Below are 19,468 nucleotides of genomic sequence, written 5' to 3'. Positions count from 1 at the left end.
TTTCTTTCTTTCTTTCTTTCAAAAAAAACTACTATCAAATAGTGGGTAATAAATACACAGCAGGGCAAACAGGACAATCCTTTCTATTTAGGGGACCAGGTTGTTTATGTATTTGCAAGATGCCGTACCTAAAAATCAGTCTTTCTCCCAGGTTTACAACAATGGCTTGAACATTATCTCACTCCTCCTCTTCTTCTTCTTCTTCTTCTTCATTCTACTTGTAAACTTTTGTGCATTTAAAATTGACTCCAGAATTTATTTTCTTTAAATCAGATGTTCAAATAATTTTGTGTGTGCGTGCATAAGCATGAGCATTGGTGTATGTTAAGCGTGATCATATACTTGTACATATATGACCCAGCAGGGTAATTGTGTTGCGATGGAAAATTACAAATATTTATGGCCCTATCCCATTACTTCTCATTGCACATTTTCTATCCCTCAAACTGTGGGGGGATACAGTCTTAGAATGGATTACAATGTGGTGAGAATATAGAGCGAACAGGAATGATATCAAGCTTCTTGTTCCTTCTCTGACATATATGATGAGAAGTCTGAGGTAAAATACCCTTTTAATCACTGTAGCTTCCCCTGATCATTTCCATTCTTCTCAGAACACCCAAGTCACACCAGGACATGTTGAACTTATATTATACAATTGCCCTTCAGGCATGCTCTGTATGTTGTTCTCAGGCCATATGCGGTTACTGTAAGGTGCAAAAAACCCCAAAAAAAACCTAGCTATAGCAAATGCTTTAAAAATGAACTGCTTTTTTCCAACTTAATAGGAAACTGTTAACTATAATATTCACCTAGCCTACTGGAGTATATTCAGAGCAAGCCTTTGAAAGCAGCTTTGAATCTTCTTGTCTCCCCAAAATCTCTCCCACCATCCTCCTGAAGTGGAATTTTCGTTCTGATTTACATCCGCTCTAAAATTGCCTCGAGCAGAATCCTACCAGATTGGAAGGAAGACAAGACTCAATTTATATGTCCCGTAGTCATTTAAATAGGAAGTGTGACATGCACCCCACCCTTGACATCACAGTACAAATGCCGCTGAAATGCAGCAGTGAAAACATCATCCTTGTCTCGTCTCCTTCTTGTGGCTTTGACTGCCATGAGTTCGACTCTTTGCTTCCCCTCCTGCCACCTCGAATGGGAAACGCTATCCAGTGAGATGGTTCATTCGAAGGCCGGGCTGGTACGCTAGGAATGAATGCAACCTGGAGATCTCAGCAGCCGCCAACCGGCTCCGAAAGAGAGGTGAAGCGAGCATGCTGGGAAGAAAGGGAAGTGATGCAGCAGCTGTTTGGTTTTACCTTGGGTAGCACAGAGAGTGGCAGCCATTCATTCATAGTCAAGCAAAGTTCTGTTCCAAAAGCAGCTTCAAAAACTCTGGGAGTGAAGGATGGGGGGGGGTGCTTTTGTGAAAGGTGGAGGGACCGGCTTTTATTTCTTCTGTTCCATTCAGGACAGAGGTTAGTCAAGTTTCATATTATTTCCATTTTTAAAGAGCCTCTTTCATTTTTGTGTGTGCGCGCATTGGCTATTCTGCGGACGACAATTCGCGTTCATTAGTGCCCCCCTACTGAGATGGCTGAGCAACTATCAAAAGACAGAAGAGATACCCACCGATGCTCCTGGCTGTGAAATCCAAACATAATGAAATCTAGTAATGTGCCTTGAACTGGGTGAAGAAAAGAATAAACTCAGATGAAAATCCATCTTCCCCAAAAACTTAAAAACCATATTAATGTTAGAAGTGTCAGTACACAGGTGCTCCTTTCCCCAAATATACCACACACAGGCATCGGTTTCATTGAGACACATAGCAGGTGTTCAGACTAAAAAGTCACTGGAAATTATTCTTGATCTGTTTGAAAAAGTTATGCCTAAACTGGGTGTGGGGGGGGGGACTTCAAATGTATATTCCACAGTCTTCAGTACATACAGTACATACATATAAATTGCTGGTTTTGTAGTGTTACTGTAAGGTACATATTGTGCATATTGTATTTTTGGTTTTATTTTGATTTCATAGCAAGGGGAAGCTGAATAACAAATGTAGGCCCCGCCACACAATCTCTTTCCCTTTCACGAGCTATTTTGGATGTGATGGTTAGCAGGATCAGTACTGCAGCACTCCAGCTGGGCCATATTGATAATAGTTGTTTCTGTGAAAATACATCAATGGGACTCTTGCCCTAGGCTAGAAAGCCTACTCACATTAGTCTTAGGAGCAGGCGTAGACTGGATGAAGGATGATCTTGTATAGAAATGCTTTGCGGGGGACCCCACAAACCATTTCGCCACTGCCCCAAGCTCCCATGGTTGCTTCCTCCCTTCCCACTTTCCAGAAGACAATATAGGAGGGGAATAAGCACAGGAGAAGAAAATGCCCCTTTCTGATATATGAAAGAAAAGGAGTGATATTCTTTTCCCCCTCACCTTGATCACCACCTTAGCAAGATAGCAAGAAAGGGAAAGGGAACAATTCTTCCCTCTTCACTCTCCATCACCACAAAAGATTCTAGGAAGAAGCTGGAGAAAGAACAAAAAACTTTTCCCCCAATGCCTGAAATAAAAAAGGACACCTGTTCTCTTTTCTTCTGCCCCACAACTGCCTGACACGAAAGTAACGGGTGGCGGGGAAAAGAATGAGTCTCTTTTTCTTCCATGTATCAAAGAAGGGGGGGGACTTGTACTTACCCCTCCCCACAGTTAATAATTGGGAATGTGGGGAAAAGGCATGGGAATGCTTGCTACCACAGAAAGTGGCAAAGAAATCAGAATTATAGCAGTGCCACCCTACAAAAAAGCCGCAAAGGAAAGGTAGCATCAATGGCTGGAATTGCCATCTTTGGTATTCAGTTGGTTCGTTCATACAATGCAGTGAGCTAAACCATGGCTAAGCAAGACTGCATGAATGTGCAGCCTCCTAGAATGGAGATCACAGCCAATCCATTTCTCCCTGGTACAATTTACTGCCATGTCATGCTGAGCTAAGCCAAAACTCTAAACTGGGACTCTCTCGAGTTTGCTGCACTTTGTTTTGCTAACCAGGCCAATGTTTACCCAGACAAAGAAGTTATTTACTCAGGTATTTTCTTCTCTCTCTTTACCTTCAGTATTCTGTGGCTCCTGCAAGTTCACTGTGTGGTTTGGATATTATTTTTTCTTGCTTTTACTTTTAATTTACAAACTTACATACACCTGCAAATCTAGGAACTCACCTGAGCATGTAGAACTTTAGTGTTGGATCGCCCTGTTGTGCTTCCAAATTTGCCATAAGAAGGAAGGAGGGAATAATGGATGAAACACAGGACTTTCCTTCACGAGTACAAAAATAAACACATTTGTAGGCATACCTGTAGATTCTTTATATAACCCCCCCTTGCGGGTTTTTATTATTAAATCCTGAACTAGAATTTCAGCCTAATAAAATAGTGTATGAGTATATGCACAGCTCATGCACAGTTCTGTTGGAGAGTTTGCATCCCATTTCTAAAAGACGGAAGAAAAAATATCATTTAAAACCAAGGATGTGCCTGTTAACTCCTGTTAAGGGGCTGTCTAAAGCAGAAGAGCTGCTTTAGCCCAGAAGGCATTTGGTACCATATTGGCCTGAATATAAGCCTCACTTTTTTTTCCAAATTCCGATTGTGAAAAGTTAAAGTGCGGCTTAAATTTACCACCTTACAAAACTTGGCTTTTACGATATCACTGCTGAAACAGACATACGGTAAAACGGAACGGGTGTGACTGCCTGCGGCATTTTAAGGGAGCAGCTTATATTTGGGTAGTGTCTTTTTTCTTTTCTTCCCCTTGAATTTTAAAGGTGTGGCTTATATTCAGGTGCAGTTTATATTTGGGCTAATACAGCAGATCTAGAATGCAAATGTGAAAACTAAGAAATTGACTAGGATGTCTCAGAATCTCTGACTTACGGAGCAAGCAAGCATTTTTTCCATTCTTTTCCCAAACACCCTTCCATAAAATAAAAGACTGGGGCTACAGCAGAAGTTAGGCACTACAACTCAAAAGTATTTCTCCGCAGTTTTAAAAAATGCTAAATTATGACCCCTTTCTGCCATCTAGTGGTTCTGTTGGGTTATTATAGAGTGGCTCACTGTTCTGTTTTGCTGGTTGATTTCCAGGTTTGAAAGCATTTGAGGGAATGTAACACATATTCCCACCCATCTCTTTTCAATTCAGAAGCATGGCATTATAAATGCTGAAGATTTGCAAGCACCAATTTCCCATTATATCTGTAAGTAAGCAGGCACTTTCTAGGCCCATCTTGTTTTGGTTATAGGATAACTAGAAATATATATCACTACCATTCCTAGCAGGGTTAAGGGCACAATTTTCTTGAAACCTATCCGAGGCTTTTGTGATTCCCACATTAAAAGCAAGCAGGTTTAGAATTTTCTATACATTTCAAAAACTGTTTTTTGTTCAAGGATCTCATTTCCCAAAGAGGTAAGAAGTTCCAGGCAGGATTTCTGGCAAACTCCCTTGTGAAGAAATAGTACTAGAGGCTATTGTGACTATCTCTTTCAAGGACAAATCAGAACCTGAGGAGCTGTTGGTGGGGGGAAGCATTTGTTGTTCAGAATCATGTTTCTATCCATTACTGCAATCATTACTCATTTTATCCGCAGCAAATGTTGGGTTTATGGAGCAGAACCTGTAAGAAAAATTACTTTGTCTGAACCCCCCTTTTTACTGTGCGCAAGTCTACCTATAGCTGTTGGACCTGTGGCTATATAAAGCACTCACGTTTAGAGACAGTGCAATTGCTGCTGAACAACAATTCCTGGGGAGTAGCAGTGGGGAGAAGCTTTTGCTTTCATGTCGTGTTTGTACATTTAAAACAGGACTGAAGCCCTAACAATTGGACATTCATGGTAGAGAGACATTTGTGGACAAAGAATATCCCTGGATGGTTAAGTCTATAGGGTTGCGGCACTCATCTTGTTTTCAGGCCAAAGGAGCCGGCGTTTGTCCAGAGACAGCTTTCTGGGTCATGTGGCCAGCATGACTATACCACTTCTATTGGAATGGGAACACCATGACAGAAACCAGAGTGCACAGAAACCCTGTTTACCTTTCTTTCACAGGGGTACCTATTTATCTCCTTGCACTGGTGTGCTTTCACAAATCTAGGTTGGCAGGAGCTGGGGCAGAGCAATGGGAGCTCACTTCATTGCGCAGATTCGAACCACCGATCTTCCGATCGGCAAGCCCAAGAGGTTCAGTGGTTTAGACCACAGCGCCACCCACATACCAAGTCACAAAGTCACAGCTGGAATGGTGTTCTCGCTAGGAATAAAGAATAAAAACACTTCCTGCAGTAAGGCACAAGGCACAGGCTAAACTCTCAGAAGCTGAAGACTACACATAGCAAAGAGCTGTAGGAAATCACCTCTTTTCCACAAGGCCGTTTCATTATTTCAGCATCAAACCACTAAATTCAGTATGATTCAGAAGAGCACCTTATCTTTCTTAAATTGTCTGTATTGTTCTCCACTAGAGGGCAAACTTGATCAGCATTTAAAAACAAGACCCTGAAGCAAGACAAATACTAATAACAGACTTCGCCTCTAATTGTAATGAACATTTTATAACAGGAAAAAAATCACACACACAAAAATAACGTTTGCAGAAATATTTTTTGTTCAGATTTCAAGTCTACGTTTTCCTCCTAAGTAAGTTAGGATCAAATTGTCTTACATTTCATTAACACCAGGTATTTTGTCAGGGTAAATTATTGTTCAGGAAATACCCCCTCACCCCAGTTATAGAGGAAATGCATGCCTTCTGATGCATTGGCAACAATTCCTACAGTGGCCCCCTCGGCCAATCTGAGAACTTGAGCTGGCTGATATGGGGAAAGATATCTAAGTCCCAAGTTGCACAGGTCTTTATAACTTTACATGTTTACTATGGTGGCATCTCTGGAACATGCACCCAAACACGTTCCTTTAAGTAGCAGGTGTAAATGCACATGAAGGCAGCAATTCAGTCCTATATATCAAGGCTCAGCATAACAATCCTTCGTGGAACGACTGACTGAAGGTTCATCATCAAAGTCATCATAGTAGTCTTCAGCTAAACGAAGCATCTGCCTCACTGCCATGAGTACCAGAATATCAACATCATTCCTCAGTTCCAGCTCCGAGGAATAATTTTTAACAGGAACTATATGAGACAGAGGGATGCCAAGTTTTGCTTCCATTAGCCGCATCTGTAAAGGAAATAAAATGTGATTTGTTACCAAGGGAACACTATTTTTATGCCCCTTTGGTTCCACCAGCTGACACAAGGCCACTGCTGGCCATATTAATTAATTACATTTTTATGCCCCGTATCTGTACACTGACCCCAAACAAAAAAAATTCAGGGCCACTTACAAGAAAGAAGGTCCAGTCAATTTCCAGGTCCAACTTAAAAGTGTTGGGTTTTTTTGGGTTTTTTTAAATGATATTTATTGAGAATTTAAAATTACAGAGAGAAAAAAAGAAAAAGAAAAAAGGAATCAAACAATACAAGTCAATAAAAAGAAAAAAGAGAACAAAACACACAATACATCAAAACCAAAAACAAAAGCAAACAAAAAATTAAAAACAAATCCAATATCCCCAAATCTTTATCTTTCGTTAACTTGTTTCATCGACCTCCTCACACCTCCCTTTTTTGTATTCTAGTTATTAATTATCACAGCAAATCCTTTCCATCTTTCACTATATTCTGTCATTAAATTGTCTTAATTTATTTTAACCTTATCTTACCATAAAAAGCCCTAAAACTTAAAACTTATTTGTACATAACTCCTTATAGCATTTCTACTAAAGCCAAATAGTTTCATTCCAACATTTTTTCTAACACTCATTAATTTTACAATAATTCTCTAAACGAATTTTTAAACTTTCTTCCAATCTTCCTCCACCGTCTCTTCTTCCTGGTCTCGGGTTCTGTCAGTCCTTTCTATCCATTCCATATAGTCCATCAACCTGGTGACCTTCTGTCCGAGGCTCTTAACTCTCTTCCATGTCCCTTCTGCAGATCTTCTTCATATTTATACCTGCACTTTACTTTGTCTTCTGCTGATCTTGTTCTTAATTTCCTTCCTTTATCACTGAGGAGTAGATCTCGGGGAGACTCCAACCTAACAATGTCTTTATCCCTTCTCGACAGGTCAGCCCATTCTCCATAGTCAGCACTAAGATCCAAAAGGTAATTGGAGGCATGTTTCAAAGCCCCTCCAAAGTTAAAGGCCCCCACAACTCCAGACTCCCCCTGGCCCAAAACCAGATCCCAGAAGCCAAAACATCCCTGCATAGGGGGATCTATCCAACTTCCCATCTCCAAACCAGACGAGACTCCATCTCTCCAAATCTGACTTTCTCCAGATTCAGTCATCAAAAACAGCAGCTTATGTTCCTGCAAGGCCACGGCTCTCTCCACTTTTATTTCTTGATGTTCAACAGCAACCTCCTCCTTTGTCTTCTGCACAAATTGCCCTGTCAAAGCAGATTCCTGGGTCGGTTCCTGGGTGGTTTCTATATAGGTATTCACTGTTTGTCCAAAATTATTAACTGCAACAATCATCAAATCCATCTTCTCATGTAGCTGTTCCAGTAAAGCGCTTGTTTTGCAAAAAGCAATCACTAAGGTTTCTTCTGCGCACATTCTTGTTCAAGGTCAATGTCTGGTTCTCACGATCTTTAATCTCTACAGCTGTAGAATTCCCCAGATCGACTCCAGCAACAGTTTAACAAGCTCCCTCTAGGGGAAACAATTTCTAATTGTATCCTTCCTTTTGAAAGCAGATCCAGCAACTTAAAAGTGTTGGTTTAATGCCCTATGACCTTTAATGCCCTAGACCAGGGTGAGCCTCTCTTTGACCCTCAGGATTTTCCTCAGGCCACACACCCTCCAAATAACAAACCTCAACAGCCCTGCTTTGCACATCTAGAGTGCAAAGATGTTATGACAGTTTTTCATAATACAATGCAATAAAAAACAAACTAATCTAAACAGAAAGAGAAAGAAAAATGCAGTGTCATCCCTCAAAGGTAGCTCTTAAACCTAGTCTCACACAGAAAGGGATGGACCTTCCCAGCCTCTCAGCCTGGGACCTCTTCCCTTCCCTGCCTCTCACACAGGGAAGGAATCTACACACATATTTAAAAACGCTGTGAAAATGCTTTTTAAAAAAATGTTTTGAAAAATACAGCTCACTGTCGCCTGCTGGTGTCACATTGGTATATTGCACTTCACAACCCTTTTAAAATGTTTTATTGGCATCTGTGTAGCTGAGTCCAGGGACATTTATCAGCCAGCCATCACCTTCAAGTGTATATTCTCAGTAGCCCAGAGTAGAGGATATAAAAAAACCCAAGAAGTATGAGCAGAAGTAGAACAAAACAAGGAAAGAAAAAGTAACAGAAAGATTAAAATATTAAAGAAAAGCCTGACAACTTTAAAGATAGCTTTTAATTTAAGTTTACCTGCTTCTGAACAGCCATGCTTTTGTATACGTATGATATATCTTCCTCAACAATAGGACAAATCTGATCCACTTTAGTCATTATAACAAGCTGTGGAACACCTGTAAGATTAGGTTATAAAAAGGGAGTACAATATATGTTTGTTTTTTTCACTTTGAATTGGGAATAGCCACCACAATTATTATTGTTTTTTTAGCAAAGAGCGAAGAACTATTTGAAGCCATTTTTTAGAATATGAAATAAGACAGCAACTACATTGTTCTTTTGGGGAAGACATTTACAGGTAGGTTGTCTTGTGCTTAAAGAGAAAATTGGTAGAGCTCATCTTTCCTGTGAATAATTCCTCTACATATTTGAAAGCTAATAGTTAAATCTCTAGGAATCAGTCCTTGTCTGGTAAAGCAAGTACAGTCATACCTCAGGTTACAGACGCTTCAGGTTGCGTTTTTACAGGTTACAGACACACCAAAACCCGGAAGTACTGGAACGGGTTATTTCTGGGTTTCGGCGGTCGCACATGCACAGAACCACTAAATCGCGCTTTGTGCATGCGCAGAAGCGCCGAATCGCAACCTGCGCATGCACAGACGCGGTGCTGCGGGTTGCAAACATGCCTCCCTCATGGATCAAGTTCGCAACCAGACTGTCCACTGTACAATGATCTAAGCCCTGGCTTATGAAGTCTCCTTCCAAGGGCCAATGGGCCACTGACATCAAATAGGGAGAAGCGACAATCTGAAAATTCATGCAGTCAGGTATGCACAACTGCCAACAACATATTCAGATAGTGGGACAATATGGTCTGCTTCTCATTACTCCATAAAAAAGCTCTAATCATTTATCTTTGAGAAGGTGTGAGCTTTGAAGTGAAGTGTTAAATACTTCTCAGGAAACCAAGATAAGAAGTTCATCAACTCACAGTCAATGGTCAGTGTTTCCTACATAGCTGAGGGACCATTTCAGCAATCAGCCTGCACGGGCAATGAAACATTGGTATTGAGGTTGATCAAAACATAAATGTAAAATAAATGTAAAAGACTGACCAAAACTGTTCGCTTTTCGACGGATGTCTTTCAGTTTTTCTTCCAGCTTCTCAGGAAGGATCTCAACCTTGGACCCATCAATAATGAATGCAACACAATGAATCCGGTCTTTTGGAGAAGGGCACTTGATATAGTTTGGCATATTGGGGCTCATAACACAGGATGGATTGAACTGAAAAGGAAAAGGGTAATAGAAGAAAAAATATAGGATAGCTGCAATGGAATCAGATTCCTATAGGGTTGTGTGAGAGACATAGGGATGGATGAACCTACATACAAAAAGATGACAGCCCCCACGTAGTGCTCATGGAGCAGCCATCTTTGATATGTAAAGTGACCATTTGTGCATACCGAAAATGACATGTAGTCAGTTGCCGCCCCATTTTGAAAAGCATTTTTACCCAGTGTGGTGAGGGTGTAGTACCTGAATTAGTACTCTGGTATTCTCAATCTAGTACTGAGAATACCATTACAACAATCAATTTCCCAAAACTCAACCTTGTTCAGGCTGCTCAGCATGATAAGCTGATCTGTGAGATATTTCCCAAATGGTTTCAATATTTTTTTTACTCTGAAGAAGATGAGTTTTGATGGCATGGGCTGAAACTACCATGGCTCCAAGGTGAGCCAAATCACATGATCAGCTTTCCCCAAGGACCAGTCTTCTAGCAACTGTGTTTCCAAGCCATGTCATGGATTTGTGGATGTAAATCAGTCCTTAGCCTGGCAAACCACTTGGGAAAATAAAACTGCGCTTGCTGGGGTTATAATGGCAGACCACAGGAACTGTGATGTTTGCATTATAGAAGTAAATAAGAAATGAAAAGCAGAGGTTCCTAAATGATAATCTCTCCATCTAAAATGAACAATAGAGGATGCATCTTACCGAGTACCGATCAGGAATATGGCCCTCCAATATGCTGCGCACGTCCTCAATGTCCAGACCAGTGTTGGGTTGAGCTTCAAGTCCCATGGTATCACAGAAAATGATTGGGAGTGGGGTTCTATCACTTCCGCTTTTAAGTTGATAAGTCCTATACTGTTTTTTAAAAAATACAAATAACACCATATTGAAATCTATTCCTATCTGCTTTCCTTTCTGTTTTACATATGTAAATGATAAATTGCACCTACTAGTATATATACTAATCTACTGTAATTTTTGTGGCTCTGTATAAAACCACAAAAGTTCCATTACACAAGAAACAGGTTAGAAAGGCAAGTTAAGTATGGTCACGTCGCGGGTCAATGGTGGTAGCTCCTTGCTGCCCTCCATGGGCAGCGAGGAGGTTCAGGCAGAGGATAGCCAGGATTTATATGGCAAAAATACTAGCAATGTTCCCAGTGGAACATTGTTCCCAGTGGAAATGAAACCGTTCTTAACCTGAGGTGTGCTTTCGCTAATGGGGCTTCCCGCTGCTTCCGCGCAATTTCCGTTCTCATCCTGAGGTAAAGTTTGTAACCTGAGGTACTACTTCCGGGTTAGTGGACTTTGTAACTCAAAGTGTTTGTAATCCAAGGTGTTTGTAACCTGAGGTACCACTGTATCCTTTTTGGAGCTCTTCACTGCCAGCTTAGGATATCACCTCTGAATAATGTATCACCTACAAATTTTACCGTCACAGCAGTTACCTCTAATGGCACATGGTTTGTTTCAAAATGCAGCCACAATTGCATAAATGCAGTTATTTCCACTCAATAAGCCTTATTTACAGGGCTGCAGGTTTAAAAGGCTTGTGAGGCATGAATTCTCTTTTCAAAATGGACATTCGTTATAGCTAGGATAAACAATGTATTTTGAAACAATACATGCATTTGAAATATTGTTTGAAAAATACTGAATGCATTTTAACTTTTGCTTTAGCAGTGCAGAGCTACCTGCTTTGTCAGACTTGTGGAATCTGATCCTGCTGCAGCTTGACTTGACACGTAGCCTCGGAAAGTTGAATTCACAGAGTTGAAGAAACTGGACTTCCCTGCTCCAACTGGCCCAACGAGCAGAAGCCGACACTGGGGCACAGCACCCAAGCAAGGTTTGTAAGTTCTTATTTCTTTCATCAGCGCTTCCCTTTTCCTGCCAAGGTAGCAAAATACCTAATGGTCTATTAACCATATTAGCGTAATCATATATACATATATCCTGGTTACACAGTGTTAAAGTTGATAAGCAAAGCAACACTCTATTATGTTGAAGCCTGAGGTTTAATTGTGAATCAAATGAAGATAATGTGTACAAACCTTCTGAAATTTACCAGAGAGTACCTACATGGTTAGTGACCTAAATTGGCCACAGCTGTTGAGAAATTGCTTAAATACCACCTCCAAAAGCATTTCTCTTTGGAGACTAATTTCTGCTGTTTACCACCATTTTTAGCCTACTGCCCCATACAATATCTTCCTTCCCTGCCTGATTCTCCTAAAATAAGAAAATGCAGACATCTTTCTACATCCCTTCATGAAGTGATCAGCTTTTAAACTAATCTCCACTGGTGGGGAGCTGCAGCTTCTGGGCCTCACTGGGCCTGGCAGCCTTCTCCATTTGACCTGCCAGGCCATTAGGTCCAAGTTACACCCAACTTCCCATCATCTGAGGCCAGGGTCATGACAGGTAAAGCTGTAGCCTCAAATAACATGGTGCATGCTTCTGTTAATTCCCCAGTGCTCCCTGATAGTCCACAGATGAATTTAGGTTAGCACGGTAGACTCCAATGCACCGCCAATGCATTTCATATTGGGCGTGGTTTTGCAATATCAATAAATTCTATTTTGATGTTAAAATGGAGTCACTTTGAAATCAATCATTAATTTTATTTCTAGCACAGACTTTTGAAAGGGGCCTGTCGGACCCCAGCAGCATAGTGATACCGTTAAAATAAACGATGTGCAAGGGTTAAGGATGATGTTCAATGAATGGAACAGGATTTCCTTCTACACTGACTATAAGGCTACCCTATAACTCTTCTTTTGGACTGAAGGGGGGGGGTCTTCCAAAACCACAACCAGAGGTCATCCTGAGATGGTAAGGTAAAGGTCAAGGACCCCTGGATGGTTAATTCCAGCTGAATTCGACTATGGGGTGCAGCACTCATCTCTGCTTTCAGGCCAAGGGAGCCAGCATCTGTCCACAGACAGGTTTTTTCCAGGTCAAGTGGCATGTTTCTGGTGCACAGGACACCATGATGAGTGCCAGAGTGCACAGAAACGCCATTTACCTTCCCACTGCAACGGTATCTATTTATCTGCTCACGCTGTTTTGCTTTCAAACTGCTAGGTTGGCAGGAGCTAGGACAAAGCAACAGGAGATCACCCCATCGCACGGATTCGAACTGCTGACCTTATGATCAGCAAGATCATGAGGCTTAGTGTAACGATGTGCCTGAAATGATGGCTAGCCTAGGGAAGGAAATATAAGAAAGTGACACCTGTTAGAAGCAGGGGTTGGGAAACTCAGGGAAAGAGGCCAAATGTGGTCCTCCATCTTACCTCTCAGAACTCTCCACAAGCCACACCCCTCACTTGGCCATCACTGGTTAAGTGCTTTAGCCCAGCTGTAATGTGCTCTTGAACTGCGGTTACTTTGAAACCACTTGAAAATTATATGGATTAAATTGTATATAAACACCTTAAATAAATAGATAAATGAAACAATGCCACTGGCTTGCCTAAATGGTGTGTGGGGTGGAGGGAAATGGGGTGGGAGTGTTTCTCAAGTCAGTAACCTACTTAGCTGTCCATGTCATCTCCCGCCATGGTTTTTCCAAAACGCTACTCAGCCCTAAGGAGAAAATAAAATTTGATATCAGCAAGAGGGCAAATCAACGGGTTTCAAAAAATGAAATAACTTTTAAATGATTGTTTCAGCTCACCTTCAACTCGATATACTTCACATTCCAAAAGGACTTGGTCATTTCCATGTAGGTCTTCTGCACTGAGTGTGTAACTGTTAGTGTTAGCATTTGTGGCAACACTATTCTTGCTTTCTGACAGGAATACAAGTGTGTTAGCTCCAAATGTAGGACCATATGCACTATTGTCAAGGACAGCCTCAACAGCATTCTTGACTGGGAATTTTAGTATGCTGGGTTCCTGCCCTTTCCCTTTCAATCTAAACAGGAAAGCATTGTTATCAAATAGGTATTTCCCAGCTGAAGCATAACTCTGTTCAGTAAAGCCTCCAAAGATATAGCCACTTGCATTGTATCCCACAACTACAGTTGGGCCCTGATTGTTGCATTTGTTATGAAATGCATTGACATTGTAGGTATGCAAACTTGCTTTATAGAGAAGGCTTAGATGTTGGCATCCCAAAATATCCAGCAGCGCCTTTCTCTCAGTTTTGGTCAATCGAGATTGGGCCATCTTTAATCTGAAAGAAATGAGATATAGTAGGAATAGAAATATTTCTGGAATTAGGAACAGCCAAAGCTAGGTGGCAGAAGGTCATAGTTCAATTTATAGCATCTCAAGACAGGTTTAGGCGATATCCCTGTCTGAAATTCAGAAAAACACTTCCAGCCAATGTAGGCCAGGACTGTGACGATTTGCTACAAGGTAGGCGAAAAACCAAGTGGCTGGTGCCAATTTGCCAGGTGGATAAAAATTCCTACCAGGCCCCTTGGGCAACCAAGGTGACCAACCATAGGTCCATAGGAAGGTCAAGCACGAAGCAATGAACTAAAGGGAAAGGTGGGTGGGTGATCCGTTGAAACCCGGCAGCGCAATGAGGGGAGGGAGCTGCCGCAGCTGAATTTGAGCGGCTAAACCCCACCCCTGAGCCTCCCTTTGATTGGCAGGCTGCCTGGGAAGCGCAGTGCGGCAGCAGTGACGGCAAGCAGGGGCTGGAACGCCCCTTGCAAAGCGCAGGAACAGCTCCTGATCACAACTCCTCCCCTCCAGTAGGAGAAGGAGAGACTCTTTCAAACACATATGCCACATTTCTCTTCAAACCTCCACAGGGTAAATGTTAAGAAGACTTCAATCCTACAGCCCCACCCAAGACATGCTAGGAGCTGGGGAACAAGCTTTGACAATAAGAGCCTCATTTGATTCAACCTGCATAGATTTGTGCTGCTGGTCTGTGAACTGCAGCTGCGGTACTTAGGGGGCAAGGCCCCATTGAACATGCCTGAGTAAGCATGGGGAGGAGGCTTGCTCTGCACATGCCTTCAGCTTGCTGTATTAAATAAGCATCAGGTTTCATGGTGATCTACAAATATAAAGCAGCTTTTCCCCATCTAACGGTTGAAAAACAGAAAGCACCACTAGATGGTGAAGAATAATATTTTTCTTTTCACATGGACAATACCAGCCGAGGCTTTCTGACTCCACCCAAGAGATTAACACGCGCTTGTAGATAAAGTTAGAAAATTTTGGTGCCCTCCCAAAAGCTTCCCTTTCACTGAAGGATCGGATTCAGAAAATCTCTCACAAGCATACATGCAAAGCAATTGTTAAGCTGAGCTGCTGAATTACCAAAAACCGTATGGCGCAGCCAAGCAACCGTTAAAAAATCCCCATTCTATTTTAATAGCTGCATGTGGCAGGAAAATATCATCATGACATGATCTTACCAGTTTAGGGTAATTTTTTTTCCTGTTTCCAGAGCTCTGTTTTACTTCAGATTGGAAGCCCGGGAGCGTCTGCAAACAAGCCTCTTCCCTCTGAGAAGCAGCTCGTGTCTGCAAGGGAGAAACGAAAGTGAAAGTGCAGAGGTGCTCAGGAAGCAGAAACACGTGTTCTCGGGTTTCCTGGAGTCCGTGACTATGTAGGGGGAAATGCTCTTAGGGAGGAAGGTAGAACTAAAATAGAAATTTCTTCAAGATACCTGACAGTAAGACAGAATCCTACATAAAGCTGAAATGACTGTGAGCATATGGGGAGGGATGCAGTGGGTCTCAGCTTGTGCAAGAGCAAATGGCTCACGTCCCTGAATCCAGGCTGCAGAGATCCTGCAAATGGGTGGGGATGAATGGCTACTCTTGGCTGATAGAGGGCCTGGCTAATGCAGGGAAGAGTCTGCTTTCCTTTACCTTGTGCAAGAGAGCATGTCCTCCCTCAAAGAGGGACCTGGAGACTGGCCCTCTGGTTGTGGGTAGGTACATTGGTCAGCCATAACACCCAACTGGTAGGTCCCTCATTCCTGGGTTTAATCTGGCCAATAGGGTGCTGTCTAAACGGATCGAGAGACCTATAAATGCCTATGCACGTGACCCAGAGCGTCCTCTTTCGGCTCGTGCATCAGAGCACCCCCCCCACCTCTCCCTATATTTAGGGCATTTTGCAATTGACCTTGCTATGCCATCATGTGTCGTCTGTCGTTGGGACAGAGGTATGGCAGGAATTTTCCCCACTTGACTGATTGGCTGTTGCCACTTGGGTTTCGCCTGCCACGTAGCAAATCGTCACAACTTGTAAGGTTGCAGATAGGCACTGGTTCAGGTGATAGGGATGGGGGATCAGTCTTGACATCCGTATGTGAAGGGTATTCTATTAAAGGAATCCAGGGACAAACTTGGTTTGGTCAACCTCCGAGAGGGGGTTGTGCCCGTGCCTGTGTCCAGGGGAACATCTGGGGAGTGGACATAGTCCGTTCCCGGGCTTTCCGCCTACCTCAGGTGTTCACCCTTGGCTGACCTATGTTAGAGCTCTGGCTCAGCAAGGGTTCAGGGAGCTATTCGAACCAGAGCCTATGCAACCACTCACTTTCTGTAATCAATAAAGTTGTGGCCTAAATTCTGCCAAAAACCCAAACTAAAATTTGAGTCAAATATGTTTTTATTTAGGGGGGGGGGTCTCTGGGTCTGAACACGCAACAAATGGATGTATACCATATATCCTCAAACCTTACTTACTGCTGAACAAGGCCTAGAGGTTGCAATGCTTGTAGTACCAGTACCAGAACTGAGGCTGGTGTGTGTGTGAATGTGGGTGGAAAGAGTGTCATTTGTCTCTGAACCCTAATAATGTCTCTTGCTTGCCTGGATTTAGGATGGGGGTGGAACGTAGAAACTAGTCTTCTGTGCAATAGTAACAAGCTCCCTGCAGGTGTTTGATTTCTGGCCTGACTGCAACCAGGCCAGTCTTGCATTAGTGTTCCTTTTGGGAATGAAGGAGTCATTCATCCCAATGAGCAAATAGATGTGTACCATATATCCTCAAACCTTACTTACAACAGGCCAGAAATGACTTACTTCTCTTCGTTACCAGGGCTTTTTTTTTTAACCAGAACTCAGTTCTGACACCTCTCAGGTGGGCTCCATTGCCATTTTAAGAGAACAAGGGAGTGGTTCATAGTGAGTTCCAGCACCTCTTTTTCTATAAAAATAGCACTGCTCATTACGAAGTCAAAAAATAAAAAAGTTAAAGTTAAGGACCCCTGGATGGTTACGTCTATGGGGGTCTTGCTTTCAGAGACAGAGCACACGGAAACCTCGTTTACCTTTCTTTTGCAGTGGTACCTATTTATCTACTTGCACTGGTATGCTTTCGCAATGCTAGGTTGGCAGGAGCTGGGACAGATCCTTCAATGGGAGCTCACTTCGTTGCGCAGATTCGAACTGCCAATATTCCGATTGGCAAGCCCAAGAGATTAAGTGGTTTAGACCACAGCGCCACCCACATCCCGAGTCACAAAGTCACACCTGGAATGGTGTTCTTGCTAGGATTAAAGAATAAAAACACTTCCTGCAGTAAGGCACAGGGCACAGGCTAAACTCTCAGGAGCTGAAGACTACACATAGCAAAGGGCTGTAGGAAATCCCCTCTTTTCCACAAGGCCGTCTCATTATTTCAGCATCAAGCCACTAAATTCAATATGATTCAGAAGAGGGCCTTATCTTTCTTAAATTGTCTGTATTGTTCTCCACTAGAGGGCAAACCTGGTCAACATTTAAAAACAAAACCCTGAATCCAGACAAACACTAATAACAGACTTCACGTCTAATTGAAATGAACATTTTATAACAGAAGAAATCACACATATAAAAATAATGTTTTCAGAAATATTTTTGATCAGATTTCAGGTCTGTTTTCCTCCTAAAGTATGATCAAATTACAGTGGTACCTTGGTTCTCAAACCACTTGGCTCCTAAACAAATTTGCTCCCAGAAGCCGCAGACCTGGAAGTGTTCTGGTTTGCAAATGTTTTTCAGAAGCTGAACGTCTGATAGTTTCCGCTTGAGTGCAGGAAGCTCCTGCAGCCAATCGGAAGCCACGCCTTGGTTTTCGTGCAGTTTTGGGAGTCGAACAAATTCCCAGAACACATCAAGTTTGAGAACCAGGGTACCACTGTATGTTACATTTGACTAACACCAGGTATTTCAGCAGGGTAAATTATTGTTCAGGAAATACCGCCTCACCCATTATAGAGGAAATGCATTCCTTCTGATGCATTGGCAAGAATTTCTACTGTGGCCCCCTCGGGCAATCTTAGAACTTGAGCTGGCTGATATGAGGAAATATATCTAGGTCCCAAACTGCGCAGGTCTTTATAACTTCACACGTTTTCCCTCAGTGTGACTTGGTTTTGCTACTGTGAACATGCCAACAGATGCTAATGGTAAACATCCAAAAGGATGAAATACCATTTCCTCATTGAACAGCTTAAAAAGACAGAGGAGCTCCCAACAGGCAACCATGATAGAAAACATTACTAGATGCTATTAGTGAAAAAGCATTAAATAATTGCTTTGACCATGGGTTATGCCAGCCACACATTCCTGTGCCCAGCCAAGACTACGGTGGCATCTCTGGAACATGGACCCCAAACGAGTTCCTTTAAGTAGCAGATGTAAATGCATTGTTGATATTTTCACCCCCTCCCATTGCAAGAATCTCCTGATCTGATGTTTTGAGAAAGGAGGGGGAGGAAACTGCTCTTCTACTCTTCCGCTCCTGACTGCCTGACTCTGTGTGTGGAGAGAGTCTTATCTATATAGTGACTAGATGGCTGAGTGGGAGATGTAACACTCATGCAAGCCAGTTCGTTAGTTTGTAGTAGCTATTAGAAATAAAAGAAGTTATGCTTCACAGCTAGCTTCCGCGTTATTTATATTTTGGTGAGTCTGGGGCTCACAATGCACAGTTGTGAGTCCAGTGCACTGAGACCTGCTTTCCAAGATTGGGAGGTCTCTGAAAGTGCTCCAGTTGCCTAGCCCAGTCGGGGCAGAACCAGTTATTGATCCCAGTCGCTGACATCGGTTGAAAGGCGTACTGACATGCACATGAAGGCAGCAATTCAGTCCTAAACATCCCTACAGTTCTGAGACACAAAGGTTATTGAACTTGAACTGCTGCATTGCTGAGATTATTAAAGGTAAAGGGACCCCTGACCATTAGGTCCAGTCTTGGCCGACTCTGGGGTTGTGGCGTTCATCTCGCTTTATTAGCCGAGGGAGCCGGCGTACAGCTTTCGGGTCATGTGGCCAGCATGACTAAGCCGCTTCTGGCAAACCAGAGCAGCACACGGAAATGCCGTTTACCTTCCCACTGGAGCGGTACCTATTTATCTACTTGCACTTTGACTTGCTTTCGAACTGCTAGGTTGGCAGGAGCAGGGACTGAGCAACGGGAGCTCACCCTGTCGGGGGGATTCGAACCGCCAACCTTCTGATTGGCAAGTCCTAGGCTCTGTAGTTTAACCCACAGCGCCATCCGTGTCCCGCTGAGATTATTAGCCAAGCAATTATTAGCATGCCCCCAATATGAGCAACAGTTTCAGAAAAATCTATCCACAGCAGCACTATGTGCTCTTGCAGGGATAGTTCTTTTTCTCAGATTTACAGCATCAGGTTAACTGTCTACCCTTTCTTTTCCTTCTTCCTTTCCCCCTTTTTCAAGATCCTCCAAGTTGAGTAAGGACTTCAGGGACCAGGAGTGGCGTATTTTGCAGCTGGTAACTTCAAGATT

The 19,468-nt window shown here is 42.6% G+C and overlaps 1 protein-coding gene across 3 annotated transcripts in view; it reads right to left on the bottom strand.

Annotated features, from left to right (window-relative positions):
- Positions 1-5,659: 5,659 nt before the first annotated feature.
- LOC310710138 (interferon-induced protein 44-like) overlaps positions 5,660-19,468 on the bottom strand; it is a 40,705-nt gene continuing 26,896 nt past the window's right edge. For 2 of the 3 annotated variants that reach the window (XM_083510693.1, XM_083510695.1), the window contains exons 2-8: positions 13,429-13,928; positions 13,286-13,337; positions 11,441-11,636; positions 10,449-10,601; positions 9,563-9,734; positions 8,520-8,620; positions 5,660-6,253 (exon numbers count right to left, since the gene is read on the bottom strand). In XM_083510693.1, coding sequence (XP_083366819.1) covers positions 6,041-6,253; positions 8,520-8,620; positions 9,563-9,734; positions 10,449-10,601; positions 11,441-11,636; positions 13,286-13,337; positions 13,429-13,921 — 1,380 coding nt within the window. In that variant the 5' untranslated portion in view covers positions 13,922-13,928 and the 3' untranslated portion in view covers positions 5,660-6,040. Of the gene's footprint in view, positions 6,254-8,519; positions 8,621-9,562; positions 9,735-10,448; positions 10,602-11,440; positions 11,637-13,285; positions 13,338-13,428; positions 13,929-15,132; positions 15,241-19,468 lie in introns of those variants that run through there. The other variant, XM_083510694.1, reaches the window with a different exon arrangement.

This window comes from Podarcis liolepis (genome assembly GCF_965112155.1).
Source record: "Podarcis liolepis genome assembly, chromosome: 6".
Taxonomy (NCBI): Eukaryota; Metazoa; Chordata; class Lepidosauria; order Squamata; family Lacertidae; genus Podarcis; species Podarcis liolepis.
This window is presented reverse-complemented; position numbering and strand designations above follow the sequence as displayed.